The 20885-nt window shown below is 42.3% G+C and overlaps 1 protein-coding gene across 1 annotated transcript in view; it reads left to right on the forward strand.

The window, feature by feature from the left end:
• LOC139276756 (FYVE, RhoGEF and PH domain-containing protein 3-like) overlaps nucleotides 1-20885 on the forward strand; it is a 234553-nt gene that overhangs the window by 194157 nt on the left and 19511 nt on the right. Inside the window, exons 8-13 of the mRNA XM_070894766.1 lie at nucleotides 747-839; nucleotides 934-1013; nucleotides 1215-1245; nucleotides 1344-1448; nucleotides 5696-5758; nucleotides 19279-19401. Of these exons, the coding sequence (XP_070750867.1) occupies nucleotides 747-839; nucleotides 934-1013; nucleotides 1215-1245; nucleotides 1344-1448; nucleotides 5696-5758; nucleotides 19279-19401 (495 nt within the window). The remainder of the gene's footprint in view (nucleotides 1-746; nucleotides 840-933; nucleotides 1014-1214; nucleotides 1246-1343; nucleotides 1449-5695; nucleotides 5759-19278; nucleotides 19402-20885) is intronic.

Genomic DNA, 20885 nt, shown 5'->3' on the forward strand with positions numbered 1-20885 from the left:
CCCATTTTCTTCTTTGGGAATACCGCTTGTTGCCTTTGCTCCCCACCTCAGAACCTTTGATGTTGATTTGCAATTAACAAATAGAATAATCACATTTGAGGGAAGCAGTAAACAAAGAGCTATATTAAACCCCTTTTCACATGTAGTACTTTAAGTGTAGTTACTGTTGTATTAGTAAATGGTCAGTACTGTACTGAAGTGGAATGGGGCTTGAATGCACAACCTCATGACTCAAATGGGAGTACAACCAGAGTTAAACCGAGTGAAATGTTGAAGAGACTACAGGGACATGCATTGAGGGACAAATTTTCTAAATGACTAAACCAATGTGTGTCACTTGAAAAATGCCTTAAGGTATTTCAAACAAATATTTGCAAAATAATTTCAATGTTGTATAATTTTGTAATTTAGAGTTAGTGAAAGTTTTTTTTGGACCCGTGATCCGCGATTGATTTTTGCAAAGACAAAACTTGAAATCTAGACTGCTTCAGTGATTAAACCTTGAATATTGATCTCTTGCCATCTCTGCTTATTACTAAAATTGAAATCAAATCTTGTTTCATACTGTGATAATTTAATATAATCTGTCGCAATTATTGTTTTAACTTTTTTTTAAACGAAAAGTTACATAAAACAGTATAATCTGTCTGCCGCCAGCTGCAGACTTAAGCATTTTTGGCAGTCTGTGTATTGCAATGGATTAGGATGGATGGATACAACTTGAAATTAAACACTTTTGCCTTTAGTTCAACAATATGGTTCTTTACTGTGTGCCAAAGCTTCGACTGATGGGGCAGAAATTCAGTGTGAGAGAGAGGATTGACATTGCCGGCATGCAGGTTTGTGACATCATTTGTTAAATAATTATTTTACTAATGTATTGATCATTATGTTTTGATAATATATTTGGAATAATACAATTCTACTCTTCAGATACAAGAAATTGTAAAGTCGAATGTGACTCATACGTTTACAATAATCGGAAAACAACGATCCTTGGAACTTCAAGCCAGGTATGTGGAAAGTTTTAAAGCATCATTATGATTGTTCAAGTTAAACAATATATTAAATTTGTAAGACAAAATTGTATTACATTGAAAACATTTCAAACAGTTTTTTAATGCTTGTTTATGTTAGTTGGAATGCTTGGCATCAAGAATAAAATATGACACACCTATCAGTATAACTAACCCTCCAAAATGTTAATTTTGTAGGACTGAGGAAGAAAGGAAAGATTGGTTTCAGGTGTGTAACTTGCTGTAAAAGATGTTATTATTGCTTTGTATTCCAGACAATACTACAGTTTTTTAACTATCTTATGAAACTTTCGTCATTTTTATTAGGTTATCCATGCTACAATTGAAAAGCACAAGCAAAACAGTGAAACATTCAACAAGGCTTTTAATAGTTCTTTTTCGAGGGATGAAGAGTATCCTCCAGATTCCCCTGTAAGTAGAACAGATCTTCAAGTGCATAATGCATGACGACATTTTAGGCAGCTAAGTTCATGAAAAAGATGCCTATAGTAAACAAGATAGAGGATTGGGAGACTACAGCTGATAGTGAATTATTTTTGATACCAATGTGATCTCAATAATAGAGTCTAACAATGCAGTCTGTACATTCAGAGCTGTAAACATTGGACAAATTCTAGGTGCCACCTGACTTTAAAAACATAAATGTGATTAAAAGCAGCAACATTGGATGCAGCAAGGTGTATACATAAGAACATAAGAACATAAGAATTAGGAACAGGAGTAGGCCATCTAGCCTCTCGAGCCTGCTCCGCCATTCAATAAGATCATGGCTGATCTGGCCGTGGACTCAGCTCCACTTACCCTCCCGCTCCCCGTAACCCTTAATTCCCTTATTGGTTAAAAATCTATCTATCTGTGACTTGAATACATTCAATGAGCTAGCCTCAACTGCTTCCTTGGGCAGAGAATTCCACAGATTCACAACCCTCTGAGAGAAGACATTCCTTCTCAACTCGGTTTTAAATTGGCTCCCCCGTATTTTGAGGCTGTGCCCCCTAGTTCTAGTCTCCCCGACCAGTGGAAACAACCTCACCGCCTCTATCTTGTCCATCCCTTTCATTATTTTAAATGTTTCTATAAGATCACCCCTCATCCTTCTGAACTCCAACGAGTAAAGACCCAGTCTACTCAATCTATCATCATAAGGTAACCCCCTCATCTCCGGAATCAGCCTAGTGAATCGTCTCTGTACCCCCTCCAAAGCCAGTATATCCTTCCTTAAGTAAGGTGACCAAAACTGCACGCAGTACTCCAGGTGCGGCCTTACCAATACCCTGTACAGTTGCAGCAGGACCTCCCTGCTTTTGTACTCCATCCCTCTCGCAATGAAGGCCAATATTCCATTCGCCTTCCTGATTACCTGTTGCACCTGCAAACTAACTTTTTGGGATTCATGCACAAGGACCCCCAGGTCCCTCTGCACCTCAGCATGTTGTAATTTCTCCCCATTCAAATAATATTCCCTTTTACTGTTTTTTTTTCCCAAGGTGGATGACCTCACACTTTCCGACATTGTATTCCATCTGCCAAACCTTAGCCCATTCACTTAACCTATCTAAATCTCTTTGCAGCCTCTCTGTGTCCTCTACACAACCCGCTTTCCCACTAATCTTTGTGTCATCTGCAAATATTGTTACACTACACTCTGACCCCTCTTCCAGGTCATCTATGTATATTGTAAACAATTGTGGTCCCAGCACAGATCCCTGTGGCACACCACTAACCACCGATTTCCAACCGGAAAAGGACCCATTTATCCCGACTCTCTGCTTTCTGTTCACCAGCCAATTCTCTATCCATGCTAATACATTTCCTCTGACTCTGCGTACCTCTATCTTCTGCAGTAACCTTTTGTGTGGCACCTTATTGAATGCCTTTTGGAAATCTAAATACACCACATCCATCGGTACACCTCTATCCACCATGCTCGTTATATCCTCAAAGAATTCCAGTAAATTAGTTAAACATGATTTCCCCTTCATGAATCCATGCTGCGTCTGCTTGATTGCACTATTCCTATCTAGATGTCCCGCTATTTCTTCCTTAATGATAGTTTCAAGCATTTTCCCCACTACGGATGTTAAACTAACCGGCCTATAGTTACCTGCCTTTTGTCTGCCCCCTTTTTTAAACAGAGGCGTTACATTAGCTGCTTTCCAATCCGCTGGTACCTCCCCAGAGTCCAGAGAATTTTGGTTGATTATAACGAATGCATCTGCTATAACTTCCGCCATCTCTTTTAATACCCTGGGATGCATTTCATCAGGACCAGGGGACTTGTCAACCTTGAGTCCCATTAGCCTGTCCAGCACTACCCCCCTAGTGATAGTGATTGTCTCAAGGTCCTCCCTTCCCACATTCCTGTGACCAGCAATTTTTGGCATGGTTTTTGTGTCTTCCACTGTGAAGACCGAAGTATGGATATATTTCTCTTATCTCTTCATCATCTTCTCTGCCAACTTCCTCTTCTTTTTCTGTTGGCCTCTTTCTCTCTTCGACTTTCATAACTCACATGTACAGTAGACACCTAAAGTCACTGGAGAAATACCACCAACGATGTCTCCGCAAGATCCTACAAATCCCCTGGGAGGACAGATGCATCAACATTAGCGTCCTCGACCAGGCCAACATCCCCAGCATTGAAGCACTGACCACACTTGATCAGCTCTGCTGGGCGGGCCACATTGTCCGCATGCCAGACATGAGACTCCCAAAGCAAGCGTTCTACTCAGAACTCCTACACGGCAAGTAAGCCCCAGGTGGGCAGCGGAAACGTTACAAGGACACCTTCAGTGCCTCCCTGATAAAGTGCAATATCCCCACTGACACCTGGGAGTCCCTGGCCGAAGATCGCCCTAAGTGGAGCAAGTGCATACGGAAGGGCGCTGAGCACCTCAAGTCTCATCGTCGAGAGCATGCAGAAATCAAGCGCAGGCAGCAGAAAGAGCGTGCAGCAAACCTGTCCCACCCACCCTTTCCCTCAACGACTATCTGTCCCATCTGTGACAGGGACTGTGGCTCTCATATTGGACTATTCAGTCACCTAAGAACTCAGTTTAAGCGTGGAAGCAAGTCTTCCTCGATTCCGAGGCACTGCCTCTGATGATGATGATGGCTGTGACTGAGTGCCTTTTCTTGTGTTCTCAAAAAGCAAGAGTCAGCTAGGGAGCCAGGGCCATCCTAGCATTTTTTTTTAAATCCTGCTCTCTCCTACATCTCTTGCATGTAATCTTTTATCTATGTCCCCTTTTTCTAAACTCTTCAGTCACTGGAAAAAGTCTGTCTTTGTCCCATCGCTTCATAATTTTAAACACTTCTATCAAATTCCCCTGTAAACTCCTTTGTTCTCGACAAAACTGCTCCAATTTTTAAAGTCTTTATTTGTATTTCCTCAGATTAGGCAGCATCCTAGTGAATCTGCTGTACTCTTTTTTTTTTTATTGGCTCCACATCATTCCTATAGTGTGGAGTCAAAAACTGCACATGATATTCCAACTGTGGTTCACTCTTGCATTTTGTTAGATTCACTATGACTTTTATATTCTATAAAAACCACAAAACCCAATATTCTATTTTTTTTTCTGGTGGCCTTATGAATTTGAGGTGCCTGAACAGGCCACAATCCCTCTGCTTTTCCACATCACTGAATCTTCAAAGTACTTTGGGTTTTTTTGACCAAAATATACCACCTCACAGTTGATGACGTTGAATTCCATCTCCCATTTTTCTGCCCATTCCACTGTTTTATTAATATCCTCTTGTAGCTTCCTTTGATCCTCAGAATTATTGGCTATGCCTCCTATTTCAGTAGTGTACATCGCTTACATTTAATCTTCTGTGTACACAGTGAACAGAAATGGTCCCAGAACAGAACCCAGTGGAATGTCGCTACCCACTTGCAATCACTTCTGAGAAACTGCCCTTAACTCCTACTCTGCTCCCTTTTTAATACATTTTGCTATCCTTCCTATAATTCCATACCCTTTCATCTTCTCCAATAGTCTCTTTTGTTATCTTGTCAAAGGCTTTCTGTGATGAAACTCAGTTAGGTGGGAACAAAACAATACAAGGCATTGATATTGTAGGTGACTGTAGCAATATACCCAAGTAAAACGAGCGATAGTTGGTGGGATTGTTAGCAAGCCACTTTCAAATGTACACTGTAACTATAAACATCATCAAAAAGTATCGCTAAAATTCCTTTCCCATTTCTTCTAGCCATTCATTAATATAAGTTTCTTTTAAAAACCTGCCTCCATTTCTAACTGCTACAACCATACAGCCATCAGGTTGGTACAGTGAAAAACTAATATCCCTCAACGATGCAAGCAGCTGTACCCATCTCTCCATCATGAAATTAACTGATAGATTACAACAGCCACTTGCATTTATATAGCTCCTTTAGTGTGACTGAAAAAGTACATCGTTTACATTGTTTGAAGTACTGCAAAGCAAGGTAATGGTGACCAGCTTTTAGTCCCATTCACCCCCCACCCCCCCCGCCAACCTTTTGTGGTCCAGTGTCCATTTTTTCTGATTAAGCACCTGGGGATGTTTTTCCATATTTAAGATGCTTTTTAAATGCTCGTTGTACAATTCTCAAATGGTTGACCTCACAGTGATAATATATTTGTTAAAATGACTGTTTTGTTTTATAGGTACCAGGCGCAACTTGTGCTGAAACTAATGTAGGAGGTGACTTCTCCAGTCCATCTGCTTTGGTAAGTGAACATTAAAGTTATTCAATCTACAGTCTACTGTGTACCTCTGGGACATACATGAGAGCCTATGGATACTTTATTCCAGAAAATGAGAACTATACAGATATTGTAAATCCTTTATTACAACAAAATGATTTTCTGACACACTTTGTAAGGTGGAACAGAAACTACTAAACATTGCATTAAATACTTAAAGTATGCTAATAGATCTGCCATAGCATTGCACACTGCAAATTGGAGGATATTGTCCTATCATTGGGCCCAAGTTTCCACATGATTTGTGCCTGATTTTTAGGAGCAACTGGTGGAGAACGGACTATCTTAGAAATTGCAATTCTCCACTTTTTTTTCTGCAGTTCGAGACAGATAGAACACTTTGGAACAGAATTTTTTTCTTCAAAAGGGGGTGTGTCCGGCCACTGACGCCTGATTTGAAACTTTCCACAGTGAAAACGTACTCCAAACTAACTTAGAATGGAGCAAGTGAAGATTTTTGTAGAACTGAAAAAACCTGTTCTACACATTAAAAAATTAGGTGCAGGTTACAAATTAGGCGTCCAGAACGAGGTGGGGAGGGAAGGGAAGTCATTAAATTCTATAATAAATCCTTATTTATACTTATACAAATATTATACAAATAAATCCAACCTGAATAAACATTTATAAGCAAAGAAAAGATTAAATAAACCATCTTCCTACCTGTGTGAAAGTGCTTCAGGCAGGCCTTTCGGGACCGAAGGCTGAACGGGCCGGCCCGAGACTTCGGGCAGGGCCCGTCCCCAGCACCAGATTTACAGGTAGGTGGCATTGGGTCGGGGGGAGGGAGGGGGAGGGAGAGAGAGGGGGGAGGGAGGGAGAGAGAGAGAGGGGGTGGGGGGGGAGGGAGGGAGAGAGAGGGGGTGGGGGGGAGGGAGGGAGGGAGAGAGAGGGGGTGGGGGGGGAGGGAGGGAGGGAGAGAGAGGGGGTGGGGGGGGAGGGAGGGAGAGAGAGGGGGTGGGGGGGGAGGGAGGGAGAGAGAGGGGGTGGGGGGGGAGGGAGGGAGAGAGAGGGGGTGGGGGGGGAGGGAGGGAGAGAGAGGGGGTGGGGGGGGAGGGAGGGAGAGAGAGGGGGTGGGGGGGGAGGGAGGGAGAGAGAGGGGGTGGGGGGGGAGGGAGGGAGAGAGAGGGGGTGGGGGGGGAGGGAGGGAGAGAGAGGGGGTGGGGGGGGAGGGAGGGAGAGAGAGGGGGTGGGGGGGGAGGGAGGGAGAGAGAGGGGGTGGGGGGGGAGGGAGGGAGAGAGAGGGGGTGGGGGGGGAGGGAGGGAGAGAGAGGGGGTGGGGGGGGAGGGAGGGAGAGAGAGGGGGTGGGGGGGGAGGGAGGGAGAGAGAGGGGGTGGGGGGGGAGGGAGGGAGAGAGAGAGGGGGTGGGGGGGAGGGAGGGAGAGAGAGAGGGGGTGGGGGGGAGGGAAGGAGAGAGAGGGGGTGGGGGGGAGGGAAGGAGAGAGAGGGGGTGGGGGGGAGGGAAGGAGAGAGAGGGGGTGGGGGAGGAGGGAGGGAGAGAGAGGGGGTGGGGGGGAGGGAGGGAGAGAAAGGGGGTGGGGAGGGAGAGGGAGAGAGAGAGAGGGAGAGAGAGAGGGGGAGGGAGGGAGAGAGAGAGGGGGGAGGGAGGGAGAGAGAGAGAGAGAGATTGGGGGAGGTCAGGTCGGATCCAGTCGGGGGGGGGGGGGGGGAGAGCAGGAGTCGGGGGGGGTGCGGAGCGGGAGTGCGGGTCGGGTCCAGTCGCGGGGGGGGGGAGGAGGGGTCGGAGCGGAGCGGGAGTCGGGTCGGGTCCTGTCGGGGGGGGGGGAGGGAGTCGGGTCGGGTCCAGTGGGGGGGGTCAGGTCGGGGGGCGGGAGCGCGGGTCGGGTCCAGTCGGGGGGGGGGCGGCGGAGCGGGAGTCGGGTCGGGTCCGGTCCGGGGGGTGGGGAGGGGGGAGCGGGGGTCGGGTCCGGTCCAGTCGGGGGGGGGGGGGGAGCGGGAATCGGGTCGGGGCGGGGGGGAGCGGGTGTCGGGTCCAGTCTTGGGGGGGGCATGGGGGCGGAAGCGGGTGTCTGGTATGGTCCGGGGGGGGTGGGGAGAGCGGGTGTCGGGTGTGGTCTGGGGGGGGGGGGGGGAGTGGGAGTCGGGTCGGGTTGGGAGGAAGCAGGAGCTAGCCGTGGGAGGAGCCTTATTCACGCAGCCCCAGTGAGGCCATTCGGCCAGGGCTAGGGGCTGCGTGCTTCGGGCCCCTCCCACACCGTTACGGGCGCCTGGAGCTACTGCACTTGCGTGCCCACTGTAGCGCGCATGTGCAGAGGTCCCGGCACTGTTTTCAGCGCAGGGACCTGGCTCCGCCCCCCCACAGCTCGTGCTGCGCTGCGCCGAGGGCCAGAGGACCTGCAGGGAGGTGGAGAAAAACAGGCGTCCAGGTCGGGACTGCGCCGTTCTAGGCACGTGTGGAAACTTGGGTCCAATATGTCATTTTCATGCTGGCTTCTGTCTTCTCTTCTCCTGTTTCTCTCTCACTTTCTCTCTTTCTCATGCTCAGTTTCTTGGGTTTGAATTGGTGGGCAGCATGACAGAGGTTTGTGGTGGTGACCAACAGGCTTCAGGCAAGGGCTGTCATGGTAGGGATGCATTTTCCAATGGTGAGAACAGGATACCAGTTGAAGAGGGAGGACTCTGAGTAGAGGCAGTAGGAAGAAGTGAGAAAGGGTGGGGGCAGTAACGTATAGGTGTTCCGAGTAAGAGGGAGGAAGAAGGAAAGACTGAGGGGTGGGAAGGAAAGTATGCTTTGGGTAGGACAGAGAGAGAAGGCAAAATGTGGAAAGGAATGAGCATTTGGGATCGAAACTGTAGGAGTGAAAATGTCGGGGGATTCCAGGCAGACAGAATTTAGAGACTAAGACATTTGGGCCTGCATCTGTATTGTGACAACAAGTGTAGACAATTGATTTTTCAATAACTAATGTCTGCATATTATTTTAAAATTATAAAGGTTGACATAAGAGCATTAATAAAAAATTGTGATCAGAGGGAGTAGGTTTGTGGACAGGAAATATATGATCCACACAAGATTTTTAATAATCTATAGAATATTAGATTGGTTTAAATAATTAGCAATCAATGAAGTTTTGCAGTTACTAAGGTGAACATTCTTGCATTTAACCTGCCCTATGAAATGGCTTGCATATCTTTTATCAGACCATTCTTAAAAATAAAGTACCAATTGATTTTGTAGAATCATTGCAACTACAAATATTGCTCAACTAAAATGTTTACAATTAAACTGCACTTTTGAAATTTCTTTCAAAAGTCAAGACATTCAAGTTAGGTATATTAGTGAATGGAGTAACTGTGTTTCTCTGGTAGCAGACATTTCATTTCATTGTTATTTGTTTAATGAGCAAGTAGTTAGATTCATGCACATTGAATTGTGGGATAAGCAGTCTTATGGTTGGTTTAGCAGTGACCCTTTTCATATGATCTCTTACCAGCCCAGTAATACATATTGTATATCTGGAAGACAATTCAGAAACAACGGATATGCTTCTTGGGGAGGGAGTTGTGATGATTTGTATGCAGCCACATGCTGAGCTGTGGATTCCACAGCAAGTTGCAGGAGATCAAGTTCGATTGAGAGAATTCACAAAACTAGCATGAGTGCTATTCACTCAGCTTCCTGACATGGTCGGACTTGGTATCTCCAGTTCTGGAAAGTATTGGAAAAAAAAACCCACAAAAATAAATGGACAGCAACAAGCAAAAAGACATTAATAGTTATTACAGGTACAACGTCTGAAATCCGGAATCCTCGGGACCGAGTCCGTGTTAGATTTCGGGTTTTGCCAGATTTCAGACAAGAAAATCAAGAGTCTGAAATCCAGAATCCTCGGGACCGAATCCGTGTTAGATTTCGGGTTTTGCCGAATTTCGGACCTTGCGGCGGACCGAATCCTTGCCAGATTTCGGGTTTTGCCAGATGTTGGACCTCGCCGCTCCTTGCCGAAATGTCCGGTTTTCGGAAAATTCCGGTTTTCGGAAGTCCAGATTCGGGATGTTGCACCTGTATATATAACTAGCTTTAGAACCGTGCTACTAATGAAAGTTCCTCCGAGTGGGGAAAATCTAAACTGAAAATACCATTTTTAAAATAAATGTTCTACTGGTGCTGAAATAACTAAAAATACAATTAAAGACAGGTGAAACAGAAGTAAAGTGTGCAGCAGATTGGTGACTTTGATGCAGGGGGATATATTTGTTCAAATGCTGCCTTGCATTGGTTGAAGTTTTGACAGGAAAGAACGGCAAGTTTTTTGATCCTCTTCCTCTGGGGGTCAGTATAAGCTTTTCTAATTGTAAAGGTTACTGTCCTTCAAATGCACACTGGCAATGGTTCAAACGAACAGCCATTCTACTTTTAATACAAATTGCTGTATTGATGTAGGGCTCAATTTGCCCCAAAGCATTTTTTTGGCGTACCTGAAGAGTTACGCCTGATTTTTTGGGGGCCCAAGTATGGCAAAAAAAAAATTTCTAAGTTTCCCCGTTGGATTTCTTCATTTTGGCGTGGCCTAACCCGACCTTTGGTTTTGGGGGTGGAGCCTTGATCTGTGCCAAAAGGATTGGGCTCGCTCGCTCTCGCTCTCTCTCTCTCTCTCTCTCTCGCTCTCACTCTCGCTCTCTCTCGCTTTTCCTTCCCCCCCCATCCCCCCGGCCCTCCCCGGACTGAGAATGCTTCGGGCAAGGTTGGAGGTAAGTTGCTGCTATGTGTTCTTTCAATGTGTCCGGGCATCTGCTGCGCCGATTTCCTTACCTGTGCCGATTTCCTTCACTCTAGGAACGGTTTTTCTGGACAGGCCATACACTGGCCTAATCAGAACTGGAGTAACTCTCAGCTGGCCAAACTTCCCTAAATGGCGAAGGTGGCTGGTTACACCCCCTTTGGCTGAAAAAAAACTGACTTTAAAAAATCGTAACTAACTGAGTTACACTGCTGCAAATTGATTGGGGAAACTGTGATTTTTCAACTTAGGCCAAAAAGAGCAGCCTGCTCCAAAAAAACAGCGCAAATCACTGGGGAAAATTAAGCCCGAGCACCTGTGGTCATTGGTTCAAATCGCAGGATGGCTGGCATTTAAATCTGCTAAGAACTGTTGTGATTCGTGAGTTCAATTAAAGCATTAGGTGGGAAGCTTTATGCAGTGAAGAATTGGGGAGGAAGACCCAGTTCATTTCATCCCACAGTCTACATGCTTTGTAGGCATTGAGTGGAATTGATTTAAAATCTGTGTAGGAGTTTGTTCCCTTACCAACATTTCTGGCTGAGTGAGGCTGGCTGAAAGCTCTTGAGAGGAGAATTGTAAATTGGTAACTACAGATATTGAACCACATTAAATATGTGTATATTCTTTCTGTAATTTTACAATTAGTATTCTGGTGCTTCATGCAATTCAATTGAGCAATTTTAAATGAAATTCAACTTTTCTTGTTCTTATTTGATGAGATAACTGTTCATGGGATAGTTGGAGATATTTACCAGTGGTGTCAATAATTTCTGTTTAAGGGTAACTCTGCCCTGTAACGGTTCTGGACCTTCAACAAACTGCAGCTACTTCTCTTTCCAATTTTGTGTCTCATTTTTTCTCTCCCTTCTCATCTTTCTCTTGCCCTTTTTCTCTTTCTCTTCCATTAGCCAGTTTTAACATCAAAGTTTGATGGGTCTGGATTTTGCTGTACTAATAACAATGAGGCTGTCGGTACTAGCTGTTCCTACAGGGTAAAACTGACCGACTTTTGGCATCTGCGCATGCGCAGTTAACTGCGGAAATCCGGAAGTTGCTGTCAGTGATACCCTGATCCTCCACAGTGTGCGCTGTTGCAATCTATGGCAATGGAATCTGCATGGAGATCACTGTTCTGGTGTAAACTTGCAGTAATTACCCACTATTATCACTGAAGACTGATGAAAAACTTAAGCCTTGTTCAATCAGGAGTAACTGAGTTTTTAAACAGCATAATAAGTGAGAATTACTGATGAACCCTGGCCCTGAAAAGATAATTTTACAAGTGTGGAGTCTCATTCCCTCAGAAGAAAATTAATGTGGCGGGTTTAAAAAAAAACGTACAATTTCTTTTATATAGTTTGCATTTTGCTCTTTTATGTCTTGCACTTAATCCCACGTGTATGATTGAATTTTTATTTTGCTTCCTGTACAATGCTTTAAATGTTATTTTTTATATCCTGTTTTTTACTTCTGGCTTTGCCATCTGAGAGGATTCTTCAATCTAATTGGTTGAACAGGTTCCCTGCTGATTTACCTGCTCACAGATGCCACAGATCTCCTGTAGAAGGTACCGAATTCAAATAGACGCCGGAAGACTGGAAATCTCTGCTGACGAGCCCGCTAAAAGTTTGTGGGCAGCTGTACGTGAGGTGAACGGCGAAAGCTGTTCCTTCGCCACCCATAGCAAAATCCAGACCATTGTGTTTTCTGCCAGACACATGAGACTCACAGGTCTGCTACTGGTAGCACATGCATCCCTCTAAAGCAACTTTGAGTTACATAATCCAGGACCAATGATTACATTATTTTGCAGTAAAACAGCACTATATTTTCATTACATCTCCTGATAATTTAAATATAGAAGTGTCACCCTCGAGACCCAACTGCTGCAGGCTAAATTCGCAGCAATATTTATTTACACCTGAGCCAAATCTTCTGGCATACAATCAAAATTTAGTTAAATAGTGAGACTATTCCATTTGCAAATAACAGTGTCAAGTTTGAGGTAGGAAATATTCTTAGTTCAAAAATTGCCAGCAGCAAGCCTGAAACTGTCAAATGAATTTTACATCATCGCGAAATTAAAATACTGCAGAAGTGTTACTTCTATAATCTCAAATTTTAATGCAGTATGTTCGGGAGTATTGTACACTGGAAGGTAGTAATCTGTTCTGCTCTGTATCCTGCTTTGGAAAAATTGTTCAAAACAATGGAGTACTGTTCAAAGTGGAGTTCAAAGTTAAAAATTTATAAAGTGTTTAATTTCTATCAGGATCAACTTAAACATGCTAATGAATTCATAAGTTTTGTGTAGATGTTGTGTTTATGCTTAATATGGGCAATGTTAAAGATTTCAAATCTGACAGCTACAGCCCTTGTCAAAACGTTCAAAACCTGCTAGCACATAGCCTATAAATAAACATCCCTGTACAATTCTGTGCTGTCATAGTTTCCTGTTGTGATAGATGGCAGATACATGGGTGCTATCTGTTCTTTTGTCTGATGCTTCAGTGCTGGTGGTATTCATTTCCTTGTTATTTGTCTGCATTTCTGTTCAACTTCATTTCTCAACTTGCAGTGTATTGAAGGGAGGAAGATGTGTTTATGTTTCCTGTGTATTCCCTAGCAGTATACCAGAGGAAGGGCCATGTATGAGTAATGCTCTATATTCAATAACAGTTTATTGAAGGGAGGGGATACCCTTGTGTTTTTCACAGCAGTGTACTGAATGGTGGGTTATATGTATATATGTGTTGATTCATCTCGAGAGTCTTATTTGCTAGCTTACAGGTTCAACTTTGATTTTTATATAGATCTAGATGTTACAGGTTCGAAAGTTAACACTAAGTCAGGAACACATGCTAATTCTTTTCACTGAATTTTTGTCTTTTTCAAATGAAACAAAATTCTGTGGAATTTTCGAGAGCCCAACAACAGACAACTAGAATGCCACAGTGATGTAATCTCATTTGCAATCCACTGCAGAAGGGAACTAAAATATGTTACAATGATGGAAACTGCATTTCTCCACTGCAACAGCATGTGATGCACATTAAGCCAATGATATTTTCAAATGAAGTTGAACACTTTTGAATCGTGTTCCTATTTAAAGATGACCAATTTTGCAAATCTATTTTCAAAGGGACAATCTAAATAATTTAGGATTGCTGATGAACAAGTCAATTTTGTCAATCAGAATTAAAATATTTTATAATCCATTGAAGTGGTAAAATCTGAAAATTATGTTTAATCTAAATTGATGCTAAAAGTAACATTACAACTCAGTTTTAAAGCCGTGAAACTGCAGAGAAACATTTAATGCGAACAGGAAACAGCAGTGCACACATGATTATGGTTGTGGTTATATTGTACTACTAATCTTAGAATGAGCAGCAGAATGTGAAATGCAACCAACAGCTTTTTCATTGCTTGGCTGCAGATTACACTCTTTCTGCCAGAAGAGATCTCAGTGTAAATGCAGATCTCTGGTCCCCTGACATTAAATGTCGAACGTTTTGAGCACAAAGCCAGGAGTATTTACTTGCTCCCCGACTGTCGTGTATGTACATGCTGTTTGTAGCCACCAGATGGTGACATTGTTGGAGGGTACTGAGCAACAAGCACATGGTGCTGCTCGGGTATAAAAGACCAGCTATTTTGTGAGTCAGGCACTTTGGACCTAAATAAAGCAGAGCCAAGGTTGTACCTTGCTTAAACAGTACTCAGTTTTGAACCTTTATTGCATACATAACACCGACCTCCTTTTAAACCTAGCTTCACTATTCATGATCTCAAATCCAAGCAGTGTAGAGATGGCTTCTTCAAGGGGATGTCAAATCACTTGGCTTCGGTATATTCAAGGTCAATCTGCACTTGGTTGCAGAGTTAAACTGCAACTTTTATGTTGCTGCACATCCAATGGTTCTGTGCATGATGCAAAGTGGCAATAAAATGTAACCTAATGTACAGAATGAACAATAACTGCATTTATATAGCACCTTTAATGTAGGAAAACGTCCCAAGGGGCTTTACAGGAGCTTAACAACAACAATTGACACTAAGCCAAAGAAAGAATGTTAGGAGAGATGACTACATGCTTAATCCAGGGAGGTAATTTTTCAATAGTCTTAAAGGAGGTGGAGAAATGGGAATGTTTAGGGAGGGAATTCCAGAGCTTAGGGCTTAGATAGCTGAAGGCACGGCTGCCAATGGTGGGGCGAAGGAAATCGGTGATGCACAAGAGGCCAGAATTTGAACATCATGAAGAGAATTTTAAATTCGAGGAGTTGGTGGACTGGGAGCCAATATAAGTCAGTGAGCACAGGGGTGTTGGGTGAAAGGGGCGATGCGAATTGGGAGAGTTTAGGGTAGGTTTACAGAGGGTGGAAGATGGAAGGTTGGCCAGGAGAGCATTGGAATAGTCTAGACTGGAAGTAAAAAAAAAAAAGCAAGGATGAGGGTTTGAGTAGATCATAGAATCATCGAATAGTACATAGATAAAGGGAGATGGCATCAATTTAATTCTTGTACAGAAGTCAAATATAACTTCTTACCTTGTTCCTTAGAGTTGGTGAATCCAGTCTCATCTCAGTAGTTTTTTCCATCATGATGCCATGACATGGTATATATTTCAAAAAATAAATCTCCTCTCAATGTTCTCACTCCATGCTTTGTCATTAGCATAGAATCATAGAATACTACAGCACAGGAGGAGGCCATTTGGCCCCTAAAGTCTGTGCTGGCTCCTTTGAAGAAGAGTCCAGTTAGTCCCATTCTCCCGCTCTTTCCCCATATTCCTGCAATTTTGTCTCCAAGTATTTACCCTTTTGAAGGCTACTATTGAATCTGTATCCACTACCCTATTAGGCAGTGCATTCCAAATCCTAACCACTTGTTGCGTAAAAAAAGTTTCCCACATGTCGCATCAGGTTCTTTTGCCACTCACCTTAAATCTGTGCCCTCTGGTTTTCGATCCTTCAGCCATTGGAAACATTTCTCTTTATTTACTCTAAATCCTTCATGATTTTAAACACCCCTATCAAATCTCGTCTTAACCTTCTCTGCTTTAAGGAGAACAACCCCAGCTTGTCCGTTCTATCCAGGTAATTGTAATTCCTCATCCCTGGAACCATTCTCCTAAACTTTTTCTGTACCCTCTCCAAAGCCTTTGTCTTTCCTAAAGTGCAGTGCCCAGAATTGGACACACTACTCCAGTTGGGGCCGAACTAGTGGGCTGAGACAGGGGTGGAGACAAGTGATATTTGGGAGGTGGAAGTCGGTGGTCTTTGTGATGGAGAGGAAATGGGGTCGCATGCTCAGCTCAAGGCAAATAGGCTGCCATCGTTGCGAACAGACTGGTTCAGCCTCAGACAGTAGTCAGGGTGGGGATAGAATTGGTGGTGGGTGAACAGTTTGTGGAAGGGGCCAAAGACAATGGCAAGGTAAGATTTGGTGATAAGGGCCACACTGCTACCAAGGTGGTTTGAGTGGGCCAGGTACATAAGAACATAAGAATTAGGAACAGGAGTAGGCCATCTAGCCCCTCGAGCCTGCTCCGCCATTCAATAAGATCATGGCTGAAGGTAGTGGGAAGTATGCCAATGAAGGCAAAGTTATCTACTTTTGCTTCTTTAAAAACATTCTGTAAAGGTTTTTGTCATGAACAGCCTGGTATGGGAAAGTAATAATCCATAGAGTGCTGACTGATCAATTAATATTTCTGCAGTGGTTAAGAGAATACACAGTATGTTGTACTTGCAAATTCCCTTTTACCTCTGTTAAGGACAACTCCAGATCCAACTCATCATGGGTTCTTTCATTCAAAGCTGATTTTTTTTTGGTAAATCAATAGCAATTTGATAGACAAACCATACAAAGATTATGTCTTGTTTCCAAATAATACAGAAGTGTTAGAATGTTAATGTTGAAAACGTGTGCCAAAGTATCATAGAATCATAGAAATTTATGGCACAGAAGGAGGCCATTCACTTCATCGTGCCTGTGCCGGGAGTTGTGTGATTATAGATGAAAACTGCTCTGCTTTGTAATTATTCAGTTAGCAACACAAAGTAACACAGATATGGTGTTACAGCACAAATAAAATTATAATCATGCAACATGTTAAAATGATTTCATTCAGTTTTCAGAAATATGTTTGTGCACTTGTTGCTTTAGTTAATCTACCAGAATAATTAATACAAAACTGTGTATAACTAGTCCAGTGAGCAACAACAAATATATAATTAAATATATCAAGTAACTCACTGGAACAGAAAGGTCCCAGGCTCAATCCTACTGAGTTAGATGATCTCTGCCACGGTAGAAATAGATTTGCTATGATTGGTTTTCGCTCCTCAGGTTGGAAAAGGGAATGTTGATCAGGGAAGCATGTGTTGGTGAAATCTGAGATTTGAGTGAGGAAACACCAGACTTGACTGTGATGCCTTCTGGGCTTAACTCGTGTCCCAAGGTTCACACATGAAGATTGCCACATGGCCTTAGCGTCTGTGGAACCTTACTTAGAGAGGAGCCATCGTCTTCAGGTGAAGAAGGCAGAAAATTGTCATGGATAGGGAAAGATTGATGAAAAAGTGGAAAGAACCCAACAGTATGGTTCATGAGAGCAAAATAGATGTTCTCCTTTTAGCTTGAATGCATGAGCGCACTTATATTAATCTTGTAAAGTGCTATTGCAACATTTATGTCAACAGGGCTGGATGTGGAAATTTTGCGGTTTTATCAATGCTCCTGGTCAGTAAATATTTTAGTGCAGTGCCAACATTGTAATGTGAATAATGGAAGGCTAGAGCTAAAGCAGTGTTCTATTCTAATAGTGATCACGATCATTCTTGAAATTTGCAAATAAAGAGATGGCAGTATTTTGCAGTGCTACTTTTGCTGTTGAACTGCATGTTTAATGTTAGTATTTTTGATCCACATCAAGGTCATATTCTCCCAGATTCCCATATGGCAGAAAAAGAGCAGGTTTTGCTTATGGCTATCACACAATGCTAAGGATTGTTTATAAATAAGATTATATTCTCGGATCCTGTATACTCTGCAGATTGTATAGAATAAGCAATTAAATCAATTTATGAATAAAAGCTAAAATCAAATTGAAAGTTATTTTCAATTATCAACATCTATTCTCAACTCAACATTAAGGAGAGTTTATATATATTTTAAACTGTTTGGCTATTGATATACTTAGACATAGCCAGACTTGTGTCTTTAAAAAAATAATAAGGAACAGTACATTTTTCAGTGACCCAGTATGGTTGCAAAAATATTGGTCTTGCTTCCACACTTACTGTAAAATTGCATGTGATGAAGATGATTGCGAGGTATTGACTGTCATTAGGGAATTGGAACAGTTGAGTCACCCGGTTTGAGGAAGTGATATTCGAGATGAAGTCTGGAATACCCTATAATATGGGGCTGTACTTAATTTCCAAAAAGCATTTGACAAAGTTCTGCGTAAAAGGCTATTGGTTAAGATCAAGCAGTAGGGATTCAGGGTGAAATATGGGAATAGATTCAGAATTAGTTGTTAGGGTGGAAAGCATAGTTACGTGTTGGAGTTGTGTTGGGAGAAATGCGGAGTGGGATTGCCCCCTGGGATTGGTGCTGGGACCCCTGCTATTTCTAATTTACATATGCAATCTGATTTTAGAAACTTGGTGCAAACTGATCAGATTTGCAGATTAAAGTCTACTCCTGATAATTGCCCAAAAATGTTTGAATTATCCAGTAATTTGAATGAATCAATTGTATTAAAATGGCACAGGAGATTCTTTTTAGTGCAATTCAGGATTATTGAGTAATTCAAAATAAACAGATTGAGTAATTTGAATTAACAGATGTAAACTGTGTACCAACATAAAAAGGACATTTGATTCTGATCAGACAACTTGATAACAACAAAATAAATTGGACAAAATTTATGTGGCCAGAATAATGCAGATGAAATTTAATATGGACAATAATAAAGTATTACACATATGAAGAAAAAAAAAATAGGTGGTACAACTATTCAATGAATGATGTTGAATTAGCTGCGGATGAGTTGAAAGGCATCTCGAGATCTTAGTGGACATGTTCAACTACTGCAGAGAAGCAATGAATAAAGCAACTCAAATATTGAACTATAGAGTCAGAACAGGAGTATTCAAGTCAGAGGAACTTAAGCTCAAATTCTGGCCAGACCATCTGGAGTACTGTGGCTAGTTCTGATCATCGAGATACAAAGAGGCTTTTCATCCTTGACAGGAGGTGACTGAAATGGTTCATAAGATTGTAAACAACATGGAAAAGGTAGATCTGGGAAATTACTTCAAATGAAACCATGAGAGTAGGATAAGGGGATATAGATCCAGTTGAGTAATATTTATGATGTTCAGAAGTGGTTCTTCACACACACATGAAATAGACTACCAGATAGAGTGCTGGGAGTAAAAATCCTAAAATCAATTATGGAAAAATTGAATGTCATGATAGGGGAACAGTAGGATTTATTTTCTGGATGGTTGAGCTAGGATGGGCCTAATGGCAGTTTTCATCGGTATTTATTGTGTGGCATGATACCTGAACATGCTGTTCTAACGCAGGCAGCAGTGTTAAACCACAGCCTGTAATATAGAAAAGTCAATGAAGTATCATTTCAATATCTTCAGTGTTACATAGCTCTGATATCAGTGATTATGTTAATTGTTTACGATTGATCTAAACATTTTTTTCAGATGGATTCAGGTAAAAGAGCTTCAAAAACAAAACGTGACAAGGAAAAACAATCCTGCAAAAGCTGTAGCGAAACTTTTAATTCAATTACTAAACGACGCCATCACTGTAAACAATGCAATGCAGTAAGTATTAAAATGTGACAGTTGGAGATTTTAATAGTCATATACAACTAAAAGCACATTTAACTTATTTTGTATTTAAAATTTAATTTTTGAACACTTCTCATCCTGACTTGCCTCCCCCCTCCCCCCCGCCCAATTTTCTCTGGTTTGTTTAACTGCTGTTTTACTAACTTGTATAGCGTGATTAATTCATATTTTTAAAAAAACATTATTTTCTTCTAGCTCTCATTTGTCTAATTTGAACTTTTTAAAAATTGTTCTTTAATGAGTGGAAAATGTGTTTTGAAGACTAGTTTGCAGAATCAACAGCCCAATAGTCTGAAGATGAATGTTTAAAACACAGGCATGACTGAAGTGTTTGTGTGTAAATTTGTATTTCCTTCAGAAGCAGAGCTGCTAAACAAGTAAAAAAGCCTGATTGTATCCAAGCAAGCTAATTCATCTGCAATACAGAGTAAATTAATTCATCTGTTTCAGCTTTACTCTTAAAAGTAAATAATGTGGCCACATCTCTCCTAAGTGAGTTTTTAAAATATTGTAACTTTTTTTTACCAAGCCATAAATTTTCACATTGGGGTCCTAGAGGAAATCTCAGAGATTCATTGATTTCTGTCCATCTGGCTACAATTCCTGTATTTGTTCAGTTTATTACCAATTTACTCCTGTTGCAGTATAGTAATGGGGGGGGGGGGGGGAGAGAAACAAGGTTTCACACAAGGATAACACTCAGCACTACTGACAGTCAACAACAATAACTTGCATTTATATAGCTTCTTTATCATAGTAAAACATCCCAAGGCACTGCATAGGAGTGTTATTCGACAAAATTTGACACACTGAGATATTAGGACAGGTGATCAAAAGTTTGGTCAAAGAGGTAGGTTTTAAAGAGCTCCTTAAAGGAGGAAAGGGATGTCGAGAGGTGGAAAGTTTTAGGGACAGAATTCCAGAGCTTTAGGGCCTTGGCATCTAGAGGCACACTGCCAGTGGTAGAGCAAAGAAAATTGGGGATGCGCAAGAGGCCAGAATTGCAGGAGCACAGAGATCTCTGAGTTGTAGAGCTGGAGGAGATTACAGTGATCGGGAGGGGCAAGGCCATGGAGGGATTTGAAAGCAAGGATGAGAATTTTAAAATCGAGGTGTTGCAGGACCGGACGCCAATGTAGGTCAGCAGGAGCAGGGATGATGGGTACAAGTTGGATATGGGCAGCAGAGTTTTGGATGAGCTCAAGCTTACGGAAAGTGGTGGGTGGGAGGCTCGCCAGGAAAGTAGTTGAGTCTGGAGATAACAAAGGCATGCATGAAGGTTTGAGCAACAGATGGGCTGAGGTAAGGGGTGGAAACAGGCAAAAGTGTCAGTCATTGTGGGGGACTCCCACACAAAAAAAAATTTGCAAACCACTGTTCAAAGGGGACTATTACTATGTTATAATACCTTGAAACTAATATATTGTTCTTGCTCCCCCTGCCCTCAAAACATTAGC

The sequence above is a fragment of the Pristiophorus japonicus genome, chromosome 12 (genome assembly GCF_044704955.1).
Source record: "Pristiophorus japonicus isolate sPriJap1 chromosome 12, sPriJap1.hap1, whole genome shotgun sequence".
Lineage (NCBI taxonomy): Eukaryota > Metazoa > Chordata > Chondrichthyes > Pristiophoridae > Pristiophorus > Pristiophorus japonicus.